This window comes from Musa acuminata, chromosome BXJ1-1, assembly GCF_036884655.1.
Source record: "Musa acuminata AAA Group cultivar baxijiao chromosome BXJ1-1, Cavendish_Baxijiao_AAA, whole genome shotgun sequence".
NCBI lineage: Eukaryota > Viridiplantae > Streptophyta > Magnoliopsida > Zingiberales > Musaceae > Musa > Musa acuminata.
The window spans coordinates 4,885,204-4,905,993 of record NC_088327.1 but is presented as its reverse complement, the minus strand read 5'-3'; the positions used below and the strand labels follow the sequence as shown (position 1 = coordinate 4,905,993).

General features: G+C 37.8%; 2 protein-coding genes across 2 annotated transcripts; both read right to left on the bottom strand.

Moving 5' to 3' along the window:
- Positions 1-6,619: 6,619 nt before the first annotated feature.
- LOC135619504 (NADH dehydrogenase [ubiquinone] flavoprotein 1, mitochondrial-like) lies at positions 6,620-11,016 on the bottom strand. The gene is made up of 2 exons (XM_065121617.1): positions 10,822-11,016; positions 6,620-8,381 (listed from the first exon to the last, which is right to left on the bottom strand). Exons 1-2 carry the CDS (start codon positions 10,885-10,887, stop codon positions 6,924-6,926), a joined length of 1,524 nt encoding a protein of 507 aa, XP_064977689.1. The 5' UTR covers positions 10,888-11,016; the 3' UTR covers positions 6,620-6,923.
- A 1,158-nt stretch (positions 11,017-12,174) lies between these two features.
- On the bottom strand, positions 12,175-20,622 carry LOC135619462 (uncharacterized). Its single transcript, XM_065121526.1, has 8 exons — positions 20,400-20,622; positions 17,336-17,416; positions 17,149-17,237; positions 16,973-17,047; positions 16,735-16,847; positions 16,484-16,663; positions 16,332-16,400; positions 12,175-12,598 (listed from the first exon to the last, which is right to left on the bottom strand). Exons 1-8 carry the CDS (start codon positions 20,520-20,522, stop codon positions 12,492-12,494), a joined length of 837 nt encoding a protein of 278 aa, XP_064977598.1. The 5' UTR covers positions 20,523-20,622; the 3' UTR covers positions 12,175-12,491.
- Positions 20,623-20,790: the final 168 nt, after the last annotated feature.

Sequence of the window (20,790 nt, the reverse complement as noted above, 5' to 3'; positions counted from 1 at the left end):
CACTGCCGGAGACTGCATGCTCGAAAGCAGCAGCAGAAACACCAGCGCTTGCCTCCACGCCACGGCCATGAATCGATGACAGGAAGTAAGATTACTATTCCTGTGGGTTCTCACTACCAACAACAAGTCTGTAGGTTATCACTACCGAGGTTGAGATGGTTGTGGTGGTGGAGAGGGGGAGCTCCACATATATATAGAGGAGCCACACCATGCTTCACGTAAATACTGCATTACATGGTGCGTTCTGCATGCATTCAACGTAGTTTTACGAAGACTTTCTCGCTCCGTTCCGAACGCGGTTGTTTGCTCTTTGCGAGGTGTTGCTTCCCATCTTCGTGGTTGACGATTGCATGGTACGTGACCAAAGGGTTTGAAATTGATGGAGTCGTTTGGACTTGACGGTGGGCTACCTGTCGTCGTTAACTGGTCATTAATAGGTTGTTTTTGTTATTGATTTGCACCATGGAGCGCATTGAGAGAACAGATCATACGATCATCGGGTTCTTATTTCAGATGCATCCAACCCCGTTGCTAGGTGAAGTTTCTGGGACGGAGACTGAGAATATGAGAATGGGGTTGGTGGGTGGGTGGGTCGATCACTCCTCTCGACCGGTGGAAAGTCTCAGAATGAAAGTTATGAATACTTGTGGATGGATTCAATTGATGAGTTGACTCTGGACCAATTCTTGCGACATTGACTCTCGCCACCAACTTTGATGTGGTTTGTCACGCGATCCTATGCGAATCAATTCTACAACTAAATGCACATTTGATAGGTTTCATATTTGAGTCCAACAACAGACGGTGACGCCTTCGGGACATTCAAATTGCACACACAACGGCAATAATGGTGGCAGCGGTACTTGTCCATGACTGTCGTCGCTGCGTGCGAAGATTTGAGTCCTCCCTACATCTCAAGAATCACATGCATCAGCCTTTTTCTCTTGTTGTTGAAATTATAGAACCTAAATTTCTCTTAGCATTCTGCACTCGCACGCAGGTCTCACGATTTCAACCAATAACTTATGTTTCCAATACAATTCTTAATGATGTCGTGTCTGTACTCGCACACAATAATGTCTCACTATTTCCACCAATAATGTATGTTTCTAATACAATTCTTAATTATTTGTTGTTTCTTGTTGAGGAGCTTTTGTTTTGAAACCGAGATTCCCTGATCCTCTTGTTATTCGCAATATATATATGACATTAGCATTAGATCATAGAATTGCTATTCAAGATGGAAACAATACGTCAAGTAAGGATGATACTCGAAAGATTAGACTCTAGGAAGGGGTGAGTAACGTGATGGACGGTGATGAACATGAGGGTTGAAGGGGGTCGTTGACCGTATGGAGGTGTAGGTTGAATGAATATTTAGTCGATTATAAAAGTCAATGGATGAGTTGACTCGGGCCCAAACGTATGTAAAATTGACTTGTAGGCACCAACTTGAATGAGTTGGTGACCCTATGCTACTAATTAACTATCAAAGTTAGCAGCCGTGCACTTTCGATATGGTAATCCTCGATTTAGTTTCAATTCAACTGGAGAATTTATTATTAGATCGTGTTTTACTAATTTGATGAATTTAGTAGAACTGTATACTTCTACATTTCTGTCAACAAATATATTTTTAATTCGATTTTTTCTTCTTGATTTTTTCATCCTTGCTGTTCATGGCAGAGGATAACATCGAAACCAAAATCAAATTGATTTAGACTTTAAACTGAACTGAGTCAACGATTCCGATGGTTTTGAGCTGAATAAGAATCGATCAGAAAAGTAAATTATTCTTTAGCATATTTTTCTTGGTAAAAAAAATTTTATTTGCATCTTGAATAATTTGTATTCCAAAAAGTAATATAAAATTCTTTGGATCACTCATTTGAAATTCTGACATCATATTTTTCTTAAGTATATCTAATGAAATTCTATTATAAATCATATTATCTATATACAAACACAATAAAAATTTTCATACATTGGGCATTTATATATAAAGTTAGCTCGTTTAAACTTTCTTAAAAATTATGTTATAGAAAGTACTTATTAATTCTGTTGTACTATACCTGCCATACTTGTTTCAAGTCATATAATACTTTATTCAATTTATACACTTTATCTTTTAACCCTTTAATTTCAAGTGACAGATTCAGATTAACTTTTTGTCGATTAAAACTTAATTAATCTAATTTAAATACGATCAAATAGTTAAAATATAATCATGATTAAGTTCGATCAAAAATATTTGATTAAAATAAACTAAATTAGTCAATTTTATAGTTGATGATATAATTTAATTTTTTTAATTTTGTGAGGTAAAACTATAATTTTGACTTAGAATATATATAAAGAGAATTTTTTATTTCTAAAAAAAAAAAAAAAAAAAATTTAAGGACACATATTAAAATTTTAACATTTTTGAGGGGTAAAAATGTTCCTTTAATAAAGATCCTAGTTCTCACTAGCCTTCTTTGTAGTCATCACTTCCACCTTACCCATGCACATAGGTAGATGGTACAATGGTCATTCATTGCCACCCATCATCTGCAATGGGAAAGTTGTCCCCTCACAGTCGATCGATGACTTTATCGATCATTGTGTTGTGCCACTGTGTTTCAATAGAATGCTTTTGTCGTTGATCGACAACCTCCAATTAACCCTTATAGTAGTTAATCATATTTAATTGGGTAAACATGTAATTGGATTATCCAAATTTGGTTTATAGATTTGGGTCGATCATTATCCTGATTAGATCCGTCAAATTAAAATAGATTAAAATTAAAAATTAGTCAAGATTTGATTTTTCTTCGAATTTAATCAAAACTTAATTATTCAAATCTAATTCCAATCAAGTAATCAAAATACTGATTAAATCCAATCAAAAATATTAAATTAAAATAAAATTAATTAATTAATTTTATAATTTAATATATAATTTAACAAAATTAATTTTTGAGGGATAAAACTAAATTTTTACTAAGTATATATAAAGTTAATTTTTGATTTGAGATAAATGAATTAAAATTTAATTATCTTTTAGGGGTAAATATATCTTTTTAAGAAAATGGTACCCTCGCTATCGAAGGTTTCACCATGCCCACACACATAGGCGACAGCGCGTGAGTCAACAGTATAACAATCGTTCATTGCCCGTTGTCTTATCACAAACGGTCGTTGCGCACCCACAACAATTTTGTTTAATGAATCATTTATCATTTTTGCATACTTGTATGTACAGAGACATAGCAGCATGTTTTGTTTTGATTTTGTATGTTTTTTCGTAGAAAATATAAGCAATGATAGTTCGCAATGCTGTAGTGCGATCGCTCGCCGCGTCGGATTGAACTACCCCAAAATAGCTCTATTTTCGTGTGTCACGATTTGTTTTCTACAAACAACAGCTGCACGCGAAACATTAGCCATCTCATCACCCTGAAACCCCCCAGGTGACATAAGGCTAGATGGGGTTTCGGTATATACTCGGGCGTTAAATAATTTTCACAAGTTCACACGTTAAAACTTGCCTTTGCGTCTGACACTTGATGAGCAGTTGTTTGTGGACTTACAACTGTTCGTTCTACCTTAAAGTCATTGTTTTTCTCCGTCCTCTCTTTTCTCTCTTGCACTCAAGGTGCTCGTTGAATTGCTTGTAAAGCTTCTCTCTTCTTGAGATATTGAGACTTGTCCGTCGCTTATTTTCAATCTAATCAACTTTCTATTTTACAGGTCCTTCGGGACCTGCATGAGGTCGTAACTAGATTAACATTTTACGGATGCATATGTTATAAGGGTGCCTCATGACTTAGACAATCCTAGCTATGTCCAACAAGTTAGCCCAATGGTACCTCATAACTTAGGTAATTCTAACTAATTCCGTAAAAGTTTGCTAGGATGACTATCCTCATACGATTGACCGATGATCTCATCGATTGTCATGTCGTGCCATCACGTTTCAGTTGATCGGTGATCTTCCACGGCGCGGCTGTGCCGAGTTTTCCCTTTGGACTGTTGAATCCAAATCCATCTCACCATCACTGACCCGAGAATCTAATGGTTTTATTTCTCTGGCCATCGAACCTACTCATGCTGAGCTTCCACTACTGATGCTTGGAAAAAGGATGGTGACACAACGCCATAACAATAGTAATCTATTGTGTGTGTGTATATATATATATATATATATATATATATATATATATATATATATATATATATATATATATATATATATATATATATATATATATATAGAGAGAGAGAGAGAGAGAGAGAGAGATATGACGTTGTTGCTTTGTACCACCCTTCTCTCTCTCGCTTTATTAATCTATCATGGAATCTCGGTTTGAAAACAGAAGCTCCTCAACAAGAAACAACAAATAATTAAGAATTGTATTAGAAACATACATTATTGGTAGAAATAGTGAGACCTGTGTGCGAGTACAGACACGACATCGTTAAGAACTAACTGTATTGGAAGCATACGTTATTGGATGAAATAGTGAGACCTGTGTGCGAGTGCAGACTGCTAAGAGAAAATTAGGTTCTATAATTTCTACAATAAAAGAAAAAGGCTGCTGCATGTGATTCTTGAGATGTAGGGACGATTCAAATCTTCGCACGCAGCGACGACTGTCATGGACAAGACCCGCCGCCACTATTATTGCTGTTGTGATTGCAACCCGAAGCTCCCGAAGACGGCACCGTCTGTTGTTTTCGGGAACCCAACAGGAGGCCGCCCTGCGTTCTCCACCACTCCTCTTCCATCGGCCTCGCCGCCACTGCCGGAGACTGCATGCTCGAAAGCAGCAGCAGAAACACCAGCGCTTGCCTCCACGCCACGGCCATGAATCGATGACAGGAAGTAAGATTACTATTCCTGTGGGTTCTCACTACCAACAACAATTCTGCGGGTTATCACTACCGAGGTTGAGATGGGTGTGGTGGTGGAGAGGGGGAGCTCCATATATATACATATATATATGGGTGGGTCTTAATACTATTACCGAGACTTTGTCGATCCATTCCAAACGCATTTGTTTGTTCTTGAGGAGGTTTCGCTTCCCGTCTTCGTGCTCGACTGTGTCATGGTCCAAGTATTTGGTAAGTGATCAAAAGGTTTGAATTGGATGCGGTCGTATGGACTTCAAGGTGGTTTACTAGTCATTAACGGGTTAACGGGTAATTAACATCCACTATAACCCGTTATAAACATGTCATATATGACTGTACAAGTTGATGAAAGAGATGGAGAGAGAAACCAATGAATGTGATGAATAGAAGTGAGCGAAAGCAATGAATACATTAATTTTTTTAGTGTACGTCTTCGATGTTATACATTACGTTAGCTCATTGCTCAAAGTTAATGAGTAGTAAAGCTCACTCAGATAACCCGTTAACGAGTAGTAACAAAGCCGGAGGAAGTCCGCATCCATTTCAAACCTTTTGGTCCGTCCCTGACGCAGCGAATGAAGTACTCGTCAAACATGAGGATGCGAAGCAATCCTCGTAAAGACCTTTGAATGGAATCATAAGTCACAGGAATACTATGTTGAATGGACTCGAAACCATGCAGATCTCTCTCTCTCTCTCTCTCCTTTTATTTCATGTGTCTTCTCGTAAGTATAAACATCGTGGCTCCGAAACTTAGAAATCTGCTGACATCTGCAAGCAACGCGGAACCGAAAAGATCGTTTCTACCGGTAGCCTCCCCGTACTCTATACGTACTTTCTCATGAGAATTACTGGGCATTTGCTGTGTTAATTGAGAAGTATGCTTGTCTCATTTTTATTACTTGGTGTAGATTGTAACGTGTTATCAGCTAAATTTGTTCGAGTAGTCTATTACTCTTGCGATCCACAAAGGATAAGTCCAAAAGCAACCTTGTGTTACCTACAAAAGAACATGCAAAAATATATATTATTAGATTCAAAAGGGAAAATAATCTTATATCATCAACAAACAACATGCAACAAGAGAGATTATTGGCTCACTCAACCAAATAAAATATAGTAACTTATACATATTAAAAAAAAAAGGCCCACTCAACCAAATAATTCAAGACTTTTCGAGGGATTAACATATACTCATAGTGAGCGATCTATCAGTAATTAACAATTCTGAATCCTTTACCGAGCCGATCAACAATTCTGAATCCTAAGGGCTCGACAGGTTAGATTAAGATTAAGCCTCCATGATGAGTCGATCAACAATTCTGAATCCTAAGGGCTTGGCAGGTTAGATTAAGATTAAGCCTCCATGATGAGTCGATCAACAATTCTAAATCCTAAGGGCTTGCCAGGTTAGATTAAGATTAAACCTCCATGATGATTTGAGTTGACATATGCTGTTGTATGATGATTGATATTTGAGTCGTAAAAATAATATCTTTGAATATATTAAAAGTCTAATATCGATTAATCAAATTAATCAAGATTAATATATATTAATTCAGACATCAATTCAATCAAAATTTTAAATTTTTTAAATATAAATCAAAATTAATATATATAATCCGGTTCATATTTATCGAGACTATTCTTTCTTTTTTTTTTTTCAATCGCTTTTCAAACATGAATATTTCGTAACAAAATAAATAAGAGTGGATTTGTACAATAAACTTAAAGCCATAAAAATATATTAATGAAATTTGACAAGATTCCCAATATATATTCATGGGCAGACAATAAATGAATTCTCCTCCACAAAAGAAAACAATTGCAGAATTTGCAGGCTCAGGGATCCAACAACATGGATCTGATCTTGGAAGAGCTCAGACAAATAGCTCTGTGTAGAGGACAAGGTCAGAAACAGCATGCAGAGCTGTGTTCTCATTAGGATGTCCACCAACAATTGATTATTCTCATAAGTTTGATGAAAAGAAGCAGAGAAAGCTCTTGAAAAGGAAAGGCCAGAGGATTTAAGCAGCTGCAGCCTCCAAGAGCTCTCTCTCGGCCCTCTCCCTGATTCTCCTTTCTAGTTCTGGCCTAAAATGCCTGATAAGTCCCTGTACCGGCCATGCAGCAGCATCACCCAGAGCGCATATAGTGTGCCCTTCGATCTGCTTGGTGACTTCCTGAAGCATATCAATCTCCTCCAGCTTGGCATTCCCTACCTTCAACCTCTCCATAATCATCCACAGCCATCCAGTTCCCTCCCTGCAGGGTGTGCACTGACCGCAACTCTCGTGCTTGTAGAAGTAAGACAGTCTTGCTATTGCATCCACGACATCAGTGGATTTGTCCATAACAATCACCGCTGCAGTACCCAGTCCAGACTGAACAGCTTTAAGAGCATCGTAATCCATAATGACATCATCACATATGTGCTTGGGAAGGAGGGGAACAGAAGAACCTCCCGGGATAACTGCCAACAGGTTGTCCCAGCCTCCTCGAACGCCACCACAATGCCTCTCTATCAATTCCTTCAGTGGGATACTCATCTCCTCTTCCACCGTGCAAGGCTTGTTCACATGACCAGATACACAGAACAGTTTTGTGCCAGAATTATTTTTCCGGCCAAAGCTTGCAAACCATTCAGGTCCTCGCCGCAAAATTGTGGGAGATACAGCCACAGTCTCCACATTTGTTACAGTCGTCGGACAGCCATATAGTCCTGCATTTGCTGGGAAAGGAGGCTTTAGTCTTGGTTTCCCTTGTTTGCCTTCAAGGCTCTCCAATAATGCTGTCTCTTCACCACAGATGTAAGCTCCAGCACCAAAGTGTATATGAACATCAAAATCATAACCTGATCCACAAGCATTCTTCCCCAATAATCCAGCTTGATATGCTTCCTTTCTCGCCTTCTCAAGTGTCAATCGTTCATTTACATATTCTCCTCTTATGTAGATGTATGCAGCTGTTGCCCTCATACCAACTCCAGCAATCAGGCACCCTTCCAGAAGTTTATGAGGATCATGACGCATGATTTCTCTGTCTTTACATGTGCCAGGTTCACTTTCATCAGCATTGACAACAAGATAAGAAGGGCGGCCATCAGATACCTTGGGCATGAAAGACCACTTCAGACCAGATGGAAAACCAGCTCCTCCACGGCCTCTCAGACCAGACTTCTTCATTTCATTGACAATCCAGTCACTACCCTTAACTACCAAGTCCTTGGTTCTGTACCAGTCACCCCGTTTCATAGCACCTTTTAGAAGAGGATCATGCAAGCCATATAGGTTCGTGAAAATGCGATCTTCATCGTTTAGACCACCAAAATGAGTCTTTTCTGGAGGTGGAGGTGGAGGCTGAGGGGTACTTCCTGTTGTAGCAGTCTGGGTGCTGAATGACCTACAAGCAGAAAATAATCTCCAGCCACTGGAATGGCGAACCAGTCCAGCCCTATAGATCGAAGAAAGGTTCTTGAGAGGTACCTAGAAAAAACATATACACAAGGCAGGAACCATCAATCAAATAATCATCACCATTACTAACTAAAATAGTGGATACAAAGGTTTCATTGAAGAGAATGTGCAACAGAAAAATAGCATAGATTAATTGCATGGCATGGCATGAACTTCTGAAGGATGTGTATGAACATAGTTAAATAGACCAGAGGTGCACTTAACAAAATATTCAGAACATTTCTGAAGTGAATTTTATATTTTCTACTCTGACTGACTAGGAAGCAAAGAAGCATTCAAGACATTATAAATTACAGGGGATACTTAACAATTAAAATTAACAGTAGGATACCAAAAAATGATCTTCGAAGTTTGACCATGATGCCACATCCTGATTGGTGCCAGAAAGATATTGACAATGGAAACAGATATTTTCCCAAAGCCAATGTCATGATCGGCACATAAATTTTGCTATTCTGGAAAGATATGTCCCGTCATTGTTCAGCATCGAAGAATTCTGCAATGCTCTGTGGCAATAATGCCATTTAGTTTCTGACTGTAGATTTCCTTCCAAACTTGCATCCTATTCAAATTTAATATTGAACTTGTGTGGTGACCAAATGTGCTTATCTTTTAGCACACCGTGCTCTTAAATTACATTTTAATTCCTCACTTGAATCTTTTCTTGAACATTCTTCATTTATGTTTCCTTGAGAAGGAGACAAATCATATTATTTGTACAAGAAAAAAGTTGGAACAAAATTGCCTGAGCAGTTCTTCCCAAAAACAGAAATTTTTGGATGCTCTGATATCATGTTAACCTAGTCCTTGGGTCCTGAAATATTCCAGTACTTGTTTTGCTTTGTATTTGAAGATGTAATGAATAATGTATAGAATTCAGAATAAAGTAAATCTCACAACAGAGTTGCTACATTCATATTATATACTCTTGGCAGCATTAGATTTTATGAAGGTTAATGATGCAAGATTGTCCAAATTTCCCTAGACTCAATGACAATCTCATGATGATCACTATGGTAACAAAAAAGATATCAGCACGAGATGATGTGCTTGATTTATGAAGCAGCTGAGACATCCTAGACATGGAACCACATGGGGCCTAGTGGGAAAATGGGCTTCAAGGGACATGAAACCATGATAGTATGAAAATTGAGAATGTTAAGAGTTTTAATCTGTGATGATTGTGTGAGATGGAGAAATATTATTTCTAGAGACTATCAGCCTTTAGTTGATCATAAGATAGACATCTGATGACCTCTAAGCAAGAATGAAGTCCTATTGCTCCAGCATTAAAAGAAAATTACATGAATTTGTGGGACTATGGGTAGGAAATGATCTTGGTAGATACTATATCCAAGTCTAGATCCTAGTCAAATAATATGCCTAAAAATATCTTAATAGATTCAGATCATCGTGGTGTATCGGATCATAAACCATTAAATTTTACAAGTCAAATCAGGATTTTGATGATATCGCTCTCAAGTTTGGCCCTCCTGGGTCAAAATTTGTGCAGTGTAAAGTTCAATCCAAGGTGAACCATGGTTAGCTTTGCTTTATTGTTATCTTATGAATATTGGGTGATAAAAGGGACATGTTTTTCATGTTCATTACTTTATCTTTTAAATATTATTATTTACTCTTTCATGTTATTCCTATATAACAATCTGTTATTTATTTTAAGTTTGTTCAAAGTTTTGTTGTTCCCCACTATCAAATCGCAGGGTCTTTCACTTGTTCAAATCGTATTTGAAAAATCTATGCATCTTAGACTGCAGAATTTAACAAGGATCTTGAGAGTAGAAATCTGATTTGGTCTCGGGTAACTAATACACTACATCCAAGCTTCAGAGGAACTTTTCTTTTTTTCCAAATTCAGTCAACTCCACCTGTATGATAGGAGAAAGGCCCTTCCTCTAGAAATTTCACAGAATATTGTATCTTTTTTTTGGGCTCATACAAAAAAAAATGACAAGTAAAATTGTGATGATCTTATGTTCAAAATATAATTTATTATGAAGAGATAGCAAGGCAAAAGCGTTTCTGATGCCTACGATTCATTATGAAGAGGTTAAATATGCATATTGTTGATATTTTCCAGCTGCATCCACGGCGGACCCATGATGGTATGGCAGAGGGGCGCCGACAGGATTGCAAACGGATGAGACCAAGGTCGACCCGTACCCAGTGCAACATAAGGAAATGATCGGATAACAACAAGAGCAAGCGACCGGGAAAGGGAAGGAGAAAGGCGTAATGCAATTAGATCGATTCTGGCGTAGCAAAAGCCCAACAACGGTAGATTCAGTTGTATCAGAAACCCTAATTCCTCCCGCATCTTCGAACTCTAGACATCGATTACCACCTCCAATACAAGAGCGAAAGCATCGATCTTGATCCAGCAAATGAAACCCCAAAATAGAAGAGAAAAGTCTAAGAAAGACCCACTTACAGATCCACTTTTGATTGCCGACAAACTTGTCGACACAACGCGCCGGCTGGCTTTGAAAAGAACCATCGTCTGCCTCGCGAAGGAATCGAGAGGATTGAGTGAAGCGCCTCTGCAGAAGCCACGGAATGAGCTCTCGTTCTTCCACGGCCACCTTGAGCCGGCCGATGAAGCTGGAAGTAGACCGTTCCAAATTGAGCCGGGCCGAACCTGGCTTTTAGTTCATCAAGGGATAAGACAAATTCTATATTGTGTGGAACTATTGAGTTCTATGGATAAAAAGGTAAAAATTCATGAGTAAATTCCTTAAAAAAATATATAGGTTTTTATTATTTTTCTTACCATGTGCCATATTTTTATTTTATCATTCTTATTTAAAAAAAAAAGATTATCCCTAGCTTTCATCGTTGAGGTATATTATTTTCATGTGATTGCCTTCGTCCCTCGTCGGGGTTGCCTCCACCTCGTCACGAGGTCTCACCATATCTGTATGATTTGTCATGAGCACAAATATGATAATAAAGATAATGATAAAAGGTCGAATGGATTATATGTAGATGACAATAAGATGATAAGCATGGTAGAGATAATCACGAGGAAAGACGACTAGAGAATCTCGTAGACGATAATAAGGTGGTGAGGCCTTCGCATTAATATGCTAAAAAATAAGGATGTTATGTAATAGTTAAACAAAAAGAGAATGTTTTATGGGGAAAACTAAAATCTTGAGATGTTTTTTTAAGGAATTTGTCCAAAATTTATTATCCATTTATTCGGAAGGTGTACTAATCATTGATTGCAAGACTAATGCCAATTATAACTAAATATCATAGATGAAGGAACTACTGGACGCAAGGTGTACTAATTATTTATACACCATTTATACGCAAGGTGTACTAATTATACTCATTAGGAATTGATTGCATACGTTGTCTTCCTAAATGTTTGCCTTACTCGCTAAACTGACCAAACCAAATATTCGTCTCCAACTCCTTTGAACCAATGAATCAAGACATGATGATTTGAACTTATTGTCTCCCTTCAAACGTGATTGATTATAATATATGATAGTGCGCTTGATTCTTGTTGTAGGATGTTATTATCAGTATAATATGTGGTAAAGGATACATGATTTCAATAAAAAATTAATTAATCTACCCTCTCAAAACCACTAAGTATATGCAACATGGAAAAACAACTTGGATGGATCCATCCAAGAACATGAATAAAAACCTTTAATTTCAACTCTTCTTCAAACAGTTTCCAACAATTTCAAACTCAGTTGTCCAGTCTATAATCAATCAATCAATCAATCAATCAGCAAGAGTTTCATGATCTGTTTAAGCTGGATCAAAGTAGAAAGCAAAGCAGATACTCAATGCTACAAGTAATAGAATTTCAGATACACTAGTATGGATTAATATTTGATATGAACAAAGAAAGATGGAGCAGATTGCAGCACTCTGCTGATCACAATCCTGGAAAACAAAATTCTAGCTTGGGCAGCCAACATAACCGTGTAACTGAGAAAGCACAACCACTTCTCTTACCATCAAAGCTTGGTCTTGCACAATCATAACTCACAGTTGATGCCCTAAATAAGTACTTAAATAACCTTTTTTGCCCTAACGTAAACAAGCATGCACAACTATCCCAAGCCCAACATCAGGACATTAGAACTGGTTCCCTCTGGCACGGCCACCCATCCTTCCTCGTCCACGGCTATAGCCTCTTCCACCAACCCTTCCACCACCACCCCTTCCTCCTCCGTATCCTCCGCCTGTCAAATTTGAGAACATTTAGTCATAGCACATGAAATTTGCAAGCAACTAACACATGAGAAGCAAAAGGTTAGTACAGGGAGGTTTATTTAATTTTCCTTTCTTAAGAGTACAGACAAGAGCTTTAGTCAATCATAAGTTCACTTGCCAGACTACTACACGGTAGACTGTCAGCTTAATTATCTTTTTCTAAGAGGTAACAGCTTTCTAAGTTCCCAAGTGGGTTAAGAAACTTGAGTAAAACTATCACGACCAGGCCCGATAAGAATCTGATATATTAGCTTCGTACCCCTGGAAACATGTGACTTAAAATGCTTAAACTCAAGTTAATAATAATAGATTACCTAACATCTATAAATCAGCTCCTTCCTCCTCTCACTTTTAATATGAAACAGAACTGGGGAGCCATAATCTAACCAAAACACATCAAAGCCCAAGGAGCAATTCAGAATCATGTATAGTCAATGACATGAGAATCAATCCTGTGATGGTTCAATGCCCATGATGCAATACCAGCCTATCCACGAATAGTAATTCCTACTTGGAAACCTTGCTGTATATATCATTCCTTCTTTTACAGGCTATGTTTGCTGTTTTTCTTTTTTATTTTGTGCAAAGAGCAAGTGATGAAAACAAAACTTGATTCCAATACCTTGCTATCAACCGTTGAAGCCTTCACCAGCCGAAGTAACTAACATCTTTAAAAATTCAATGAGATTCCAAACCGTCAACTAAGTGAATATGATATATCACCATCATCACCAGACATGTTTTAGGTGTAATGTTAGCTCCATTTTGTAATATTAGTTATATTTTGCTAAATGGATTTTTCATAATTGAAATTTACCATACTCCGGCCATACAAATATATATCCTTTCTAAAAGATTAAACAGTGTTGATCTAATAAAATTTGCAACAGTTTTGCTAAATAAATAACTAAGGTAAAAAATAATTACCCCTTTTATTTCTTCCTTTGTTACAAAGAAGTTACTAGAAGTTCTAGCTAGCTTATGTTCTAATCAAAGACCTATTATGTATTACTTGTTTGGCTTCCATGTCTATTCTTTGAATACGACTGAAGTGTCCAAGGGCTCTAATTGGTCTTATCTCACCTCTCCATTATCAGTATCCATGCATCCTTTGCTGAAAAAGATACTTGATGGACTTGAGCAAGCAGCAACTAACAATTATAAGACATTTTGGTCTTGGTGGCATCACAACTTTTGTCATTCTGAATTATAATATCAGACTTGATCTTTCATGATAATCAATTTATAATTATGTCAGGTCAGCCCTCAGCTGTAAACAATTTGGCCTAGCTTGGGCGCATAGCTTAGCCCTCTGTCCTCTACAATCCCAAGTTCATTTCAGTTGCAACAAGATCACACTCATCACCCAGACCTTATCCCAATAGAGGCTGAGAGGTATGTACAACATTAACGGAAGAAAGCTCAGAAGATTCAGTGAATTTATTTTGCTGTGACTCAAGGAAAACTTAATAGGGGTGAATGTGAATAAGACACCAACAGATATTGAATAAATCATATACTTTTCCACATTTAATCAGCAGATGCAACTCTAAAATGGATATAAAGACAGTGTAGGCATCAAAAGACACCATGGCTCCAAAATGCTCGAGGCACTGGGCACTCGTCCGAACAAAGCTAGACGCTCCCAAATATTATAATTTAAAAATTATATATCATGATTAATAAAAATAAACTAAAGCAAGCAAAAATAACACATTAAACCTCCATTCATTTAAAGTACCAAATGTACATTGTCCGTATTCAATAACAAAATGACAAAATAAAACAAGATTAACATCAAAGATCATTAAAATCCAGTTCATCATCTAAAGCTGCAACGACAATCCAAAACACTAAAAAGTAATACTAATCACTACAGTAATAGCAATTATAATAGACATTTTACTACTGATTCTCTACAGCAGGCAGCAGCTGCTGTTCTCACAAACATAAACAAACAACAAAGACTAACAGCAAAGCAGGCAGCTATTCTAAGTCTAAATTGACAAACAGCAATGAAGTGGCAGTGATGAATGGGAAATAAGGCAGCGATGAACAGGGAAGAGGGAGGGGAAGAAGGAAGAGGGAAGAGGCTGTAGGATGGCTGCGGTGAATGGGGAAGAAGGCAGCAGTGAAAGGGGAAGAATGCAGCAGTGAACGGGGAAGAGGAAGGGAAAGAAGGAAGAGGCTGTAGGAGAGCTGTGGTGAATGGGGAAGAAGGCATTGTTGAAAGGGGAAGAAGGCAGCAATGAACTGCTAAGAGGGAGGGGAAGAAGGAAGAGGGAAGAGGCTGCGGTGAACATAGGAGGGCTGCAGTGAACGGGGAAGAAGGCAGAAGGGAGGAGAAAGAGAGGAGGGAAGAGGCAGTGGAGCACTAAGGTGAACGGAGCAGAGGTAGGAGGGAGGAGGAGAAAGAGAGAGTGAGAGATACATTGGGAGGGAGGGGAAGAAGTCATTGCCGCTACAGATGAGCGGTGAATGGGGAAGGAGGGGAAGAAAGAAGAGGGAAGAGGCTGTAGCGCGCTGCGGTGAACGGGGCAGAGGTAGGAGGAGAAAGAGAGAGAGATACCGAGGGGGAGGGGAAGAAGTCGTCGCCGCTACTGTTGGAGGAACACGCTGCTACTACCGTCGTCGCTGGAGGAAGACGCCGTCATTGCTGCTGATGCCGTAGGAAGAAGACGTTGTCACTATCGTTGCTGTCGTCGTTCGCCGATGGGAGGAACTCCACCGTCATGCAGAAACGAAGTGAGAAAGGGTTTCTACGTTATGGCTCGTGCATGGATAGGTCCCAATGGAATTCCACGACCGTTGACTCAAGGTCTAACTGGTTCAATCAAACCAGATACAATTATTTGGTCAACTCAGGTTTGAACTGGCCTGAGTTGAACAAGGCGTCCACCTAGCTCGCCTAGTGCTTAGGCCCAGGCGCTCGAATTGGCCTGAGTTGAACCAGGCATCCACTTGGCTCGCCTAGTGCCCCAGCCCAGGCAAGTGCCTAGGTCGCGCCTAAGCAAAGACGCCTGCCCAGCCTATTAGGCAGGCAGTGACTTCAAGTCTCTCCTTGCCTAGGCATCTAGGTGAAGTTAATATTAATAAATCACTGTATGGATCTAAATCAGATTCAATCTGAATAAGATATGATGTTAATATTAATAAACTTAATATATTTTCTTAACATTATAAAAAACACTAACTCAAACCTAACAATCCTATTTCATACATAGGAAAACTTTTTAAAGCAAATGATAAAAGAAAAGAACTTTAGAGAAAAACATTCAAGTGACATCTTTCCTTAGGTTAATATAGGTGTTAAAAGATACTCAGATATCTGGACATGGATATACTTGAGCCATGTCTATATTCATACCTAGAACTCAGATAGCATAATTTGGCAACAAATACATATATATGTGATAAACACAAATGCAATTATTTACTGAACAACTCACAGAAAAGGAATTGGATGGATGACTTAACCCACTTTCGCCCCTAGAACTCAATGTTTGCAACAAACTAGATCTTGTAATATAAGAAGATTAGTACAAATTCAAGATTAAAAACTGTCCTAGTTGTTGTAAAACACACACAAGCATATATAAGTAACTCTGAGCTTTAATCTCTTTCAAGTATGTGTTAAGTGTATAATCTAACAACTTGGCCAAGCAGATGAATAAAACCACAAAGATGATTAGACAAGCATACCACTATAATTCCAGCCACCTCTACCACGTCCACCACCACGACCCCAATTTGAGTTCCATCCACCATTTTCTATTGTGCAAAAAAGCATGTAACATAGTTAAAAAGTATAAAGGCAATCTTTTCTAGGTGCAACATCATGCAACTTAAATTACCTTGATCATGGTTGTATCCACCATATCCACCTTGATTGTAGCCATAGCCACCATATCCTCCTTGATAGTTGCCATATCCACCCTGGTTGTTGTCATATCCACCATACCCACCATAACCTCTTCCCCAACCCCTCCCTCTTCCTCTTCCTCTACCTCTACCACGTCCTCGTACATATGAATCTTAACCAAGCAATTAAAGAAAATCAATTGTTACAGCCAAACTTAAAGAAACAAATTTCTAAGATGTGTACCTTCATTAAATTGATCTTGTGGTTGTTTTGGTTGAAACTGCTGTTGCTGTTGAAACTGTTGCGGTTGTTGATATCTTTGTTGACGTCTTGGCTGCTCTAAGGGTGCTTGATACCTACCAATGGAAGCAAAGAAATCCATAAAGAGAAAGTAAATAGTTCCCCAACCGCCATCCCAAGGAGAATAGCCCAGTATACTCAATTTTAAGATGCAGCATGAGAAGCAGCAACATGTGATTACCCAGGGGAGTTCTTGTTGAGCTCTCTGGTTGACAAAGATATTGAAATCATTGAAACATGACGTGTTGTCTCCAAACTGCAAAGACAATATTAAAAGCTTAGGGACAATCCAGCCTCTTTAAAAAAGTCAAAAGGAGTTAGTTACATATGAACATCAAAAGCAGAAAGAGACTTAACGGTACAAGACCCTCTTCAATAGGTTCCCACACATCAGTTATACTGACTGAACTGATTGTGGTGTCTTGATATAATCCAGGATTTCTTTTCTGCACTCAGAAGATCAAAATACATGGGAGTTGAAGATTAATACACTTTGAAAAAAAAATTAAGAGAAAAGGGAAGGAAAAAGAAATTAAAAACTAACCTTTATAATCTCAGCAATCGCCACTGCTTTGCTGATTGCCTGTCCCATTGCCTTTAAGACAATCTCTCTAACACGTGTTTCCTGCTTGAAGCACCATAATATGACATCATCAAAGGGAGGTTTAGCCAACAACTAGCAACATGTGAGCAAGTCAATTAAATGACAGAAAATAAACATCATAAAATAGATGCATAGAATTTGCATGATATATTCATTCTAGATGAAAGAATTCACATTTTCATTAAACAAGGCATAACATTGTGTAATCTTTGATGTAACAAGACAATCTCCTTTGCAATCAATTATGCTACAGCACCTGCTGCTCTAGCTAATTGTCCACTAACCAAACCAATGCAAATAACAATGGAAATTGTGCAACCTTCTGTTTAAGACAATCTTTTTATTTGAATTTATTCCACCAAAGCAATTTGACTCTGAGTAGACTAGCTAGTGGATGCTGACAAATAGGAAACTCAGATTCAATCATCATGTTCAAGAAAAAGAAAATCCAAAGTTCAAATGTTAACTCGTGTTCATCAATGTTTCATGGTGATCTAGCGTATAGGCAACCAAAACGAACCCTAAATTAATAAAAATCACTCAAAAAGATTTTAGCATCCGACATACAAATTTACAGTCAAAAGAACAATTGGAAACAATAAGTCATCTAGTCAACACATCTAATTTGCCAAGCCTTTCAAAGGTTAACAAAACTCACGCAGGATACATAGACATATGTGAGTGTCGGAACTGTCAAGACCACTATAAAAGAAAATCAAAAGTAATTCAAGATCTTATTGCCCTCATTAAACTAATCCATTACATGACAACAAGAGTCATCATCAAGGTTTAGCACATCTTCACAATTTTTTGAGTTCATCAAGGATCTATCAAATAACAAGTCAGTAGCATATCTGTCACAACAATGTAAAATTGCCCCAGTATGCTCAAACTTAGAACAGTGAATCATGAGTACAACAACAACATCAAGCCACAATGTCCCAACTGTTTCAGGTTAGTTACATGGATCTATTCTTCCAAAAAGAAATTGACGCTGCCTAATAGCCTGAAATAAAACCACACTAGGGATCTTTACCGTGTAGGGCTAATGTAAACCACTACACCACAGCATCCATTAAAAAACTTGATTTATAAAAAATAAAAATATATTACTTAGTGAGCCACCATTAAAAAAAAAAAGGTTTTCACAATCAGATTATTTATTAAACTTCCAAGCAATAGAAACAGAGAAATTAAGAGTGAGAATCTGAATTAGATAATAAAGCAAATACACTTTTTTACATATGGGATTGTATTCTAGGCCCTCTTTCTAATTTAAGTCAATAAAATAATAAAATTTTCCTTTAGAGAACTTGCAGCAGAGATTTTCTCTAGCATGTCTGAAGCAAAGTTTAATATTGTTCCTAGGTTGAATGAGCTTAAAGTGCAACAAAAAAGGCACAAGTTTCTAATTTTTTAGCAGCCTTTGGCTTCAATTTTCAAGGCCTGACATTACTCGGCTTTATTTACTGGGCTGAAATTGGCACTAGCTCAAAGGGACTAATATATTATCAGGTCAGTTACTCATAATATTTGGCTAACTTTGGCAAATACTTCTCAACTTTGAGTTTAGCACTATACTGATTAATACCAAATAAAAAAAGAATTCATAATAATACTGATACTGATACTGCATATACATAAGACATATGCATGAATGAATAGAAAGGTTAAAATATTCAAACTCATATAGACTAAGCATTTGAGTGAAGCTCGAGGCATACTGAATAAACACAAACAAATTAGATGCTACACACCAAAAATTTAAGTTACAACCCAAACCAGTCTCTGCGTGTGTGTGTGTGTGTGTGTGTGTGTGTTTCAGTTGATTCTTTCTTTTCTTTTGTACAAGGAGAAAAAGATTGCAAAAGAATGGAAAAGGAATAGCTTTATCACATGGCCTTCATTTATCAATTTTCTTAAACCAAGCCCAGCCTCTTCCATCTTGAGCCCCAAAGCTTCTTTCCAGAGATCAAGTGCTGAGCAATGACAAGGGAAGACAATACCCCAAATCTCTGTCATCTGCTGACCTATGTGAATGATCAACCTACAACAACAACACGACTAACAAAAGGTGCATGGAGTTTTTATTTTCTTCCAATAGTCATCTCTAGATCTAGGGAGGTTCCCACAATCATGCATAAACGATGCACACAACAACAGCAAGCGACATGCATAAAGCATGTACCTCACCAACCACTCTCCAGAAATGGACGCACTGGAGAGAGCTAAATGGTTGATAAAAGTTAGATCAATGGCCAACTTTTACTATGATTTTCCTAAAGTAATGATGGCATTGTAATCAGATAAACATCACCAACTAAATAGATTATCTGATAGAATCTTATTATAAGTAACAAGAAGATAGTTAAAGAATATGGTTGCAAGTATCCAAGTTAAAGCTGAAAGTATAGACTGCAAGTTAGATCCCTGTGCTAGATAGTCAAAGTAACCAATCTCATAAAATAACTTATTTCATGCTTCTGAAAGAAACAAAGACAGATTTGCTGAGTCTATCCGTATGATCTACTCATGGCACACACAAGTAAGTTTTAAAGGTGAAAGAACAGAGGCCGTAAACTAACAGAATCATGTAAAGAAGCACCCTCTGACAACAGCTTCACCATAAATTACATATACATTTTCTTTTAAAAAGAGTCAATTGTGTACATGTACTTCGATCACCACCAGTAGTTACAAGGTTAAAGAAAACCCATCAAGTTCTCAGCCTCAGAATATGAACAACAAAATCATCAGGCATTATCAAATGGTTCTCAAGATTTCAGCTTTCCTCGATGCATATTAGAAACTTAGGTATCTCTAACCTACACCCTTTAAGAAAACATCTTAAGAAAAACCTACCAATCCTACAAATTAAAAGAAAGGACACCGCTAATAAGCCACTGATCTCAAGCAATGTCAGAAAATAGAATCGGCAACCGTGTGAAATCGGAGAGCTCACACCAAAGAATGATAAAAGCCAGCGAGAAAGAGGGATCCATACCTGGAGGAGGCTAGTCGCGTAGCTGACATAGTTGCGGACGACGCCCTGGCTGGTGATTCGGATCTCGTTCTCTTTGATGACCGATTCCGGCCGTGGCTTCTCCACCTTCTGGTACCTATCCATGGTTGATGAGCCGCTCCTCCGCGACGAAGGGAAGCGATGCCAAACAGACCGATAGGGTTAGGGTTTTGAGTCGAGACGACGGCGAAGGATGATTCTCAGGTCCAAGAATACCAATATATATATAAATAAATAAATAAATATATATATATAAAGGATAAATATCTAAATTATAAAACTCCTTAATTATAATTAGAGGTTTCAAATCGAATCGATATATAATTTTAATGAAATTAAACATAATTTGAATTGGACCCATTCATTTATTATT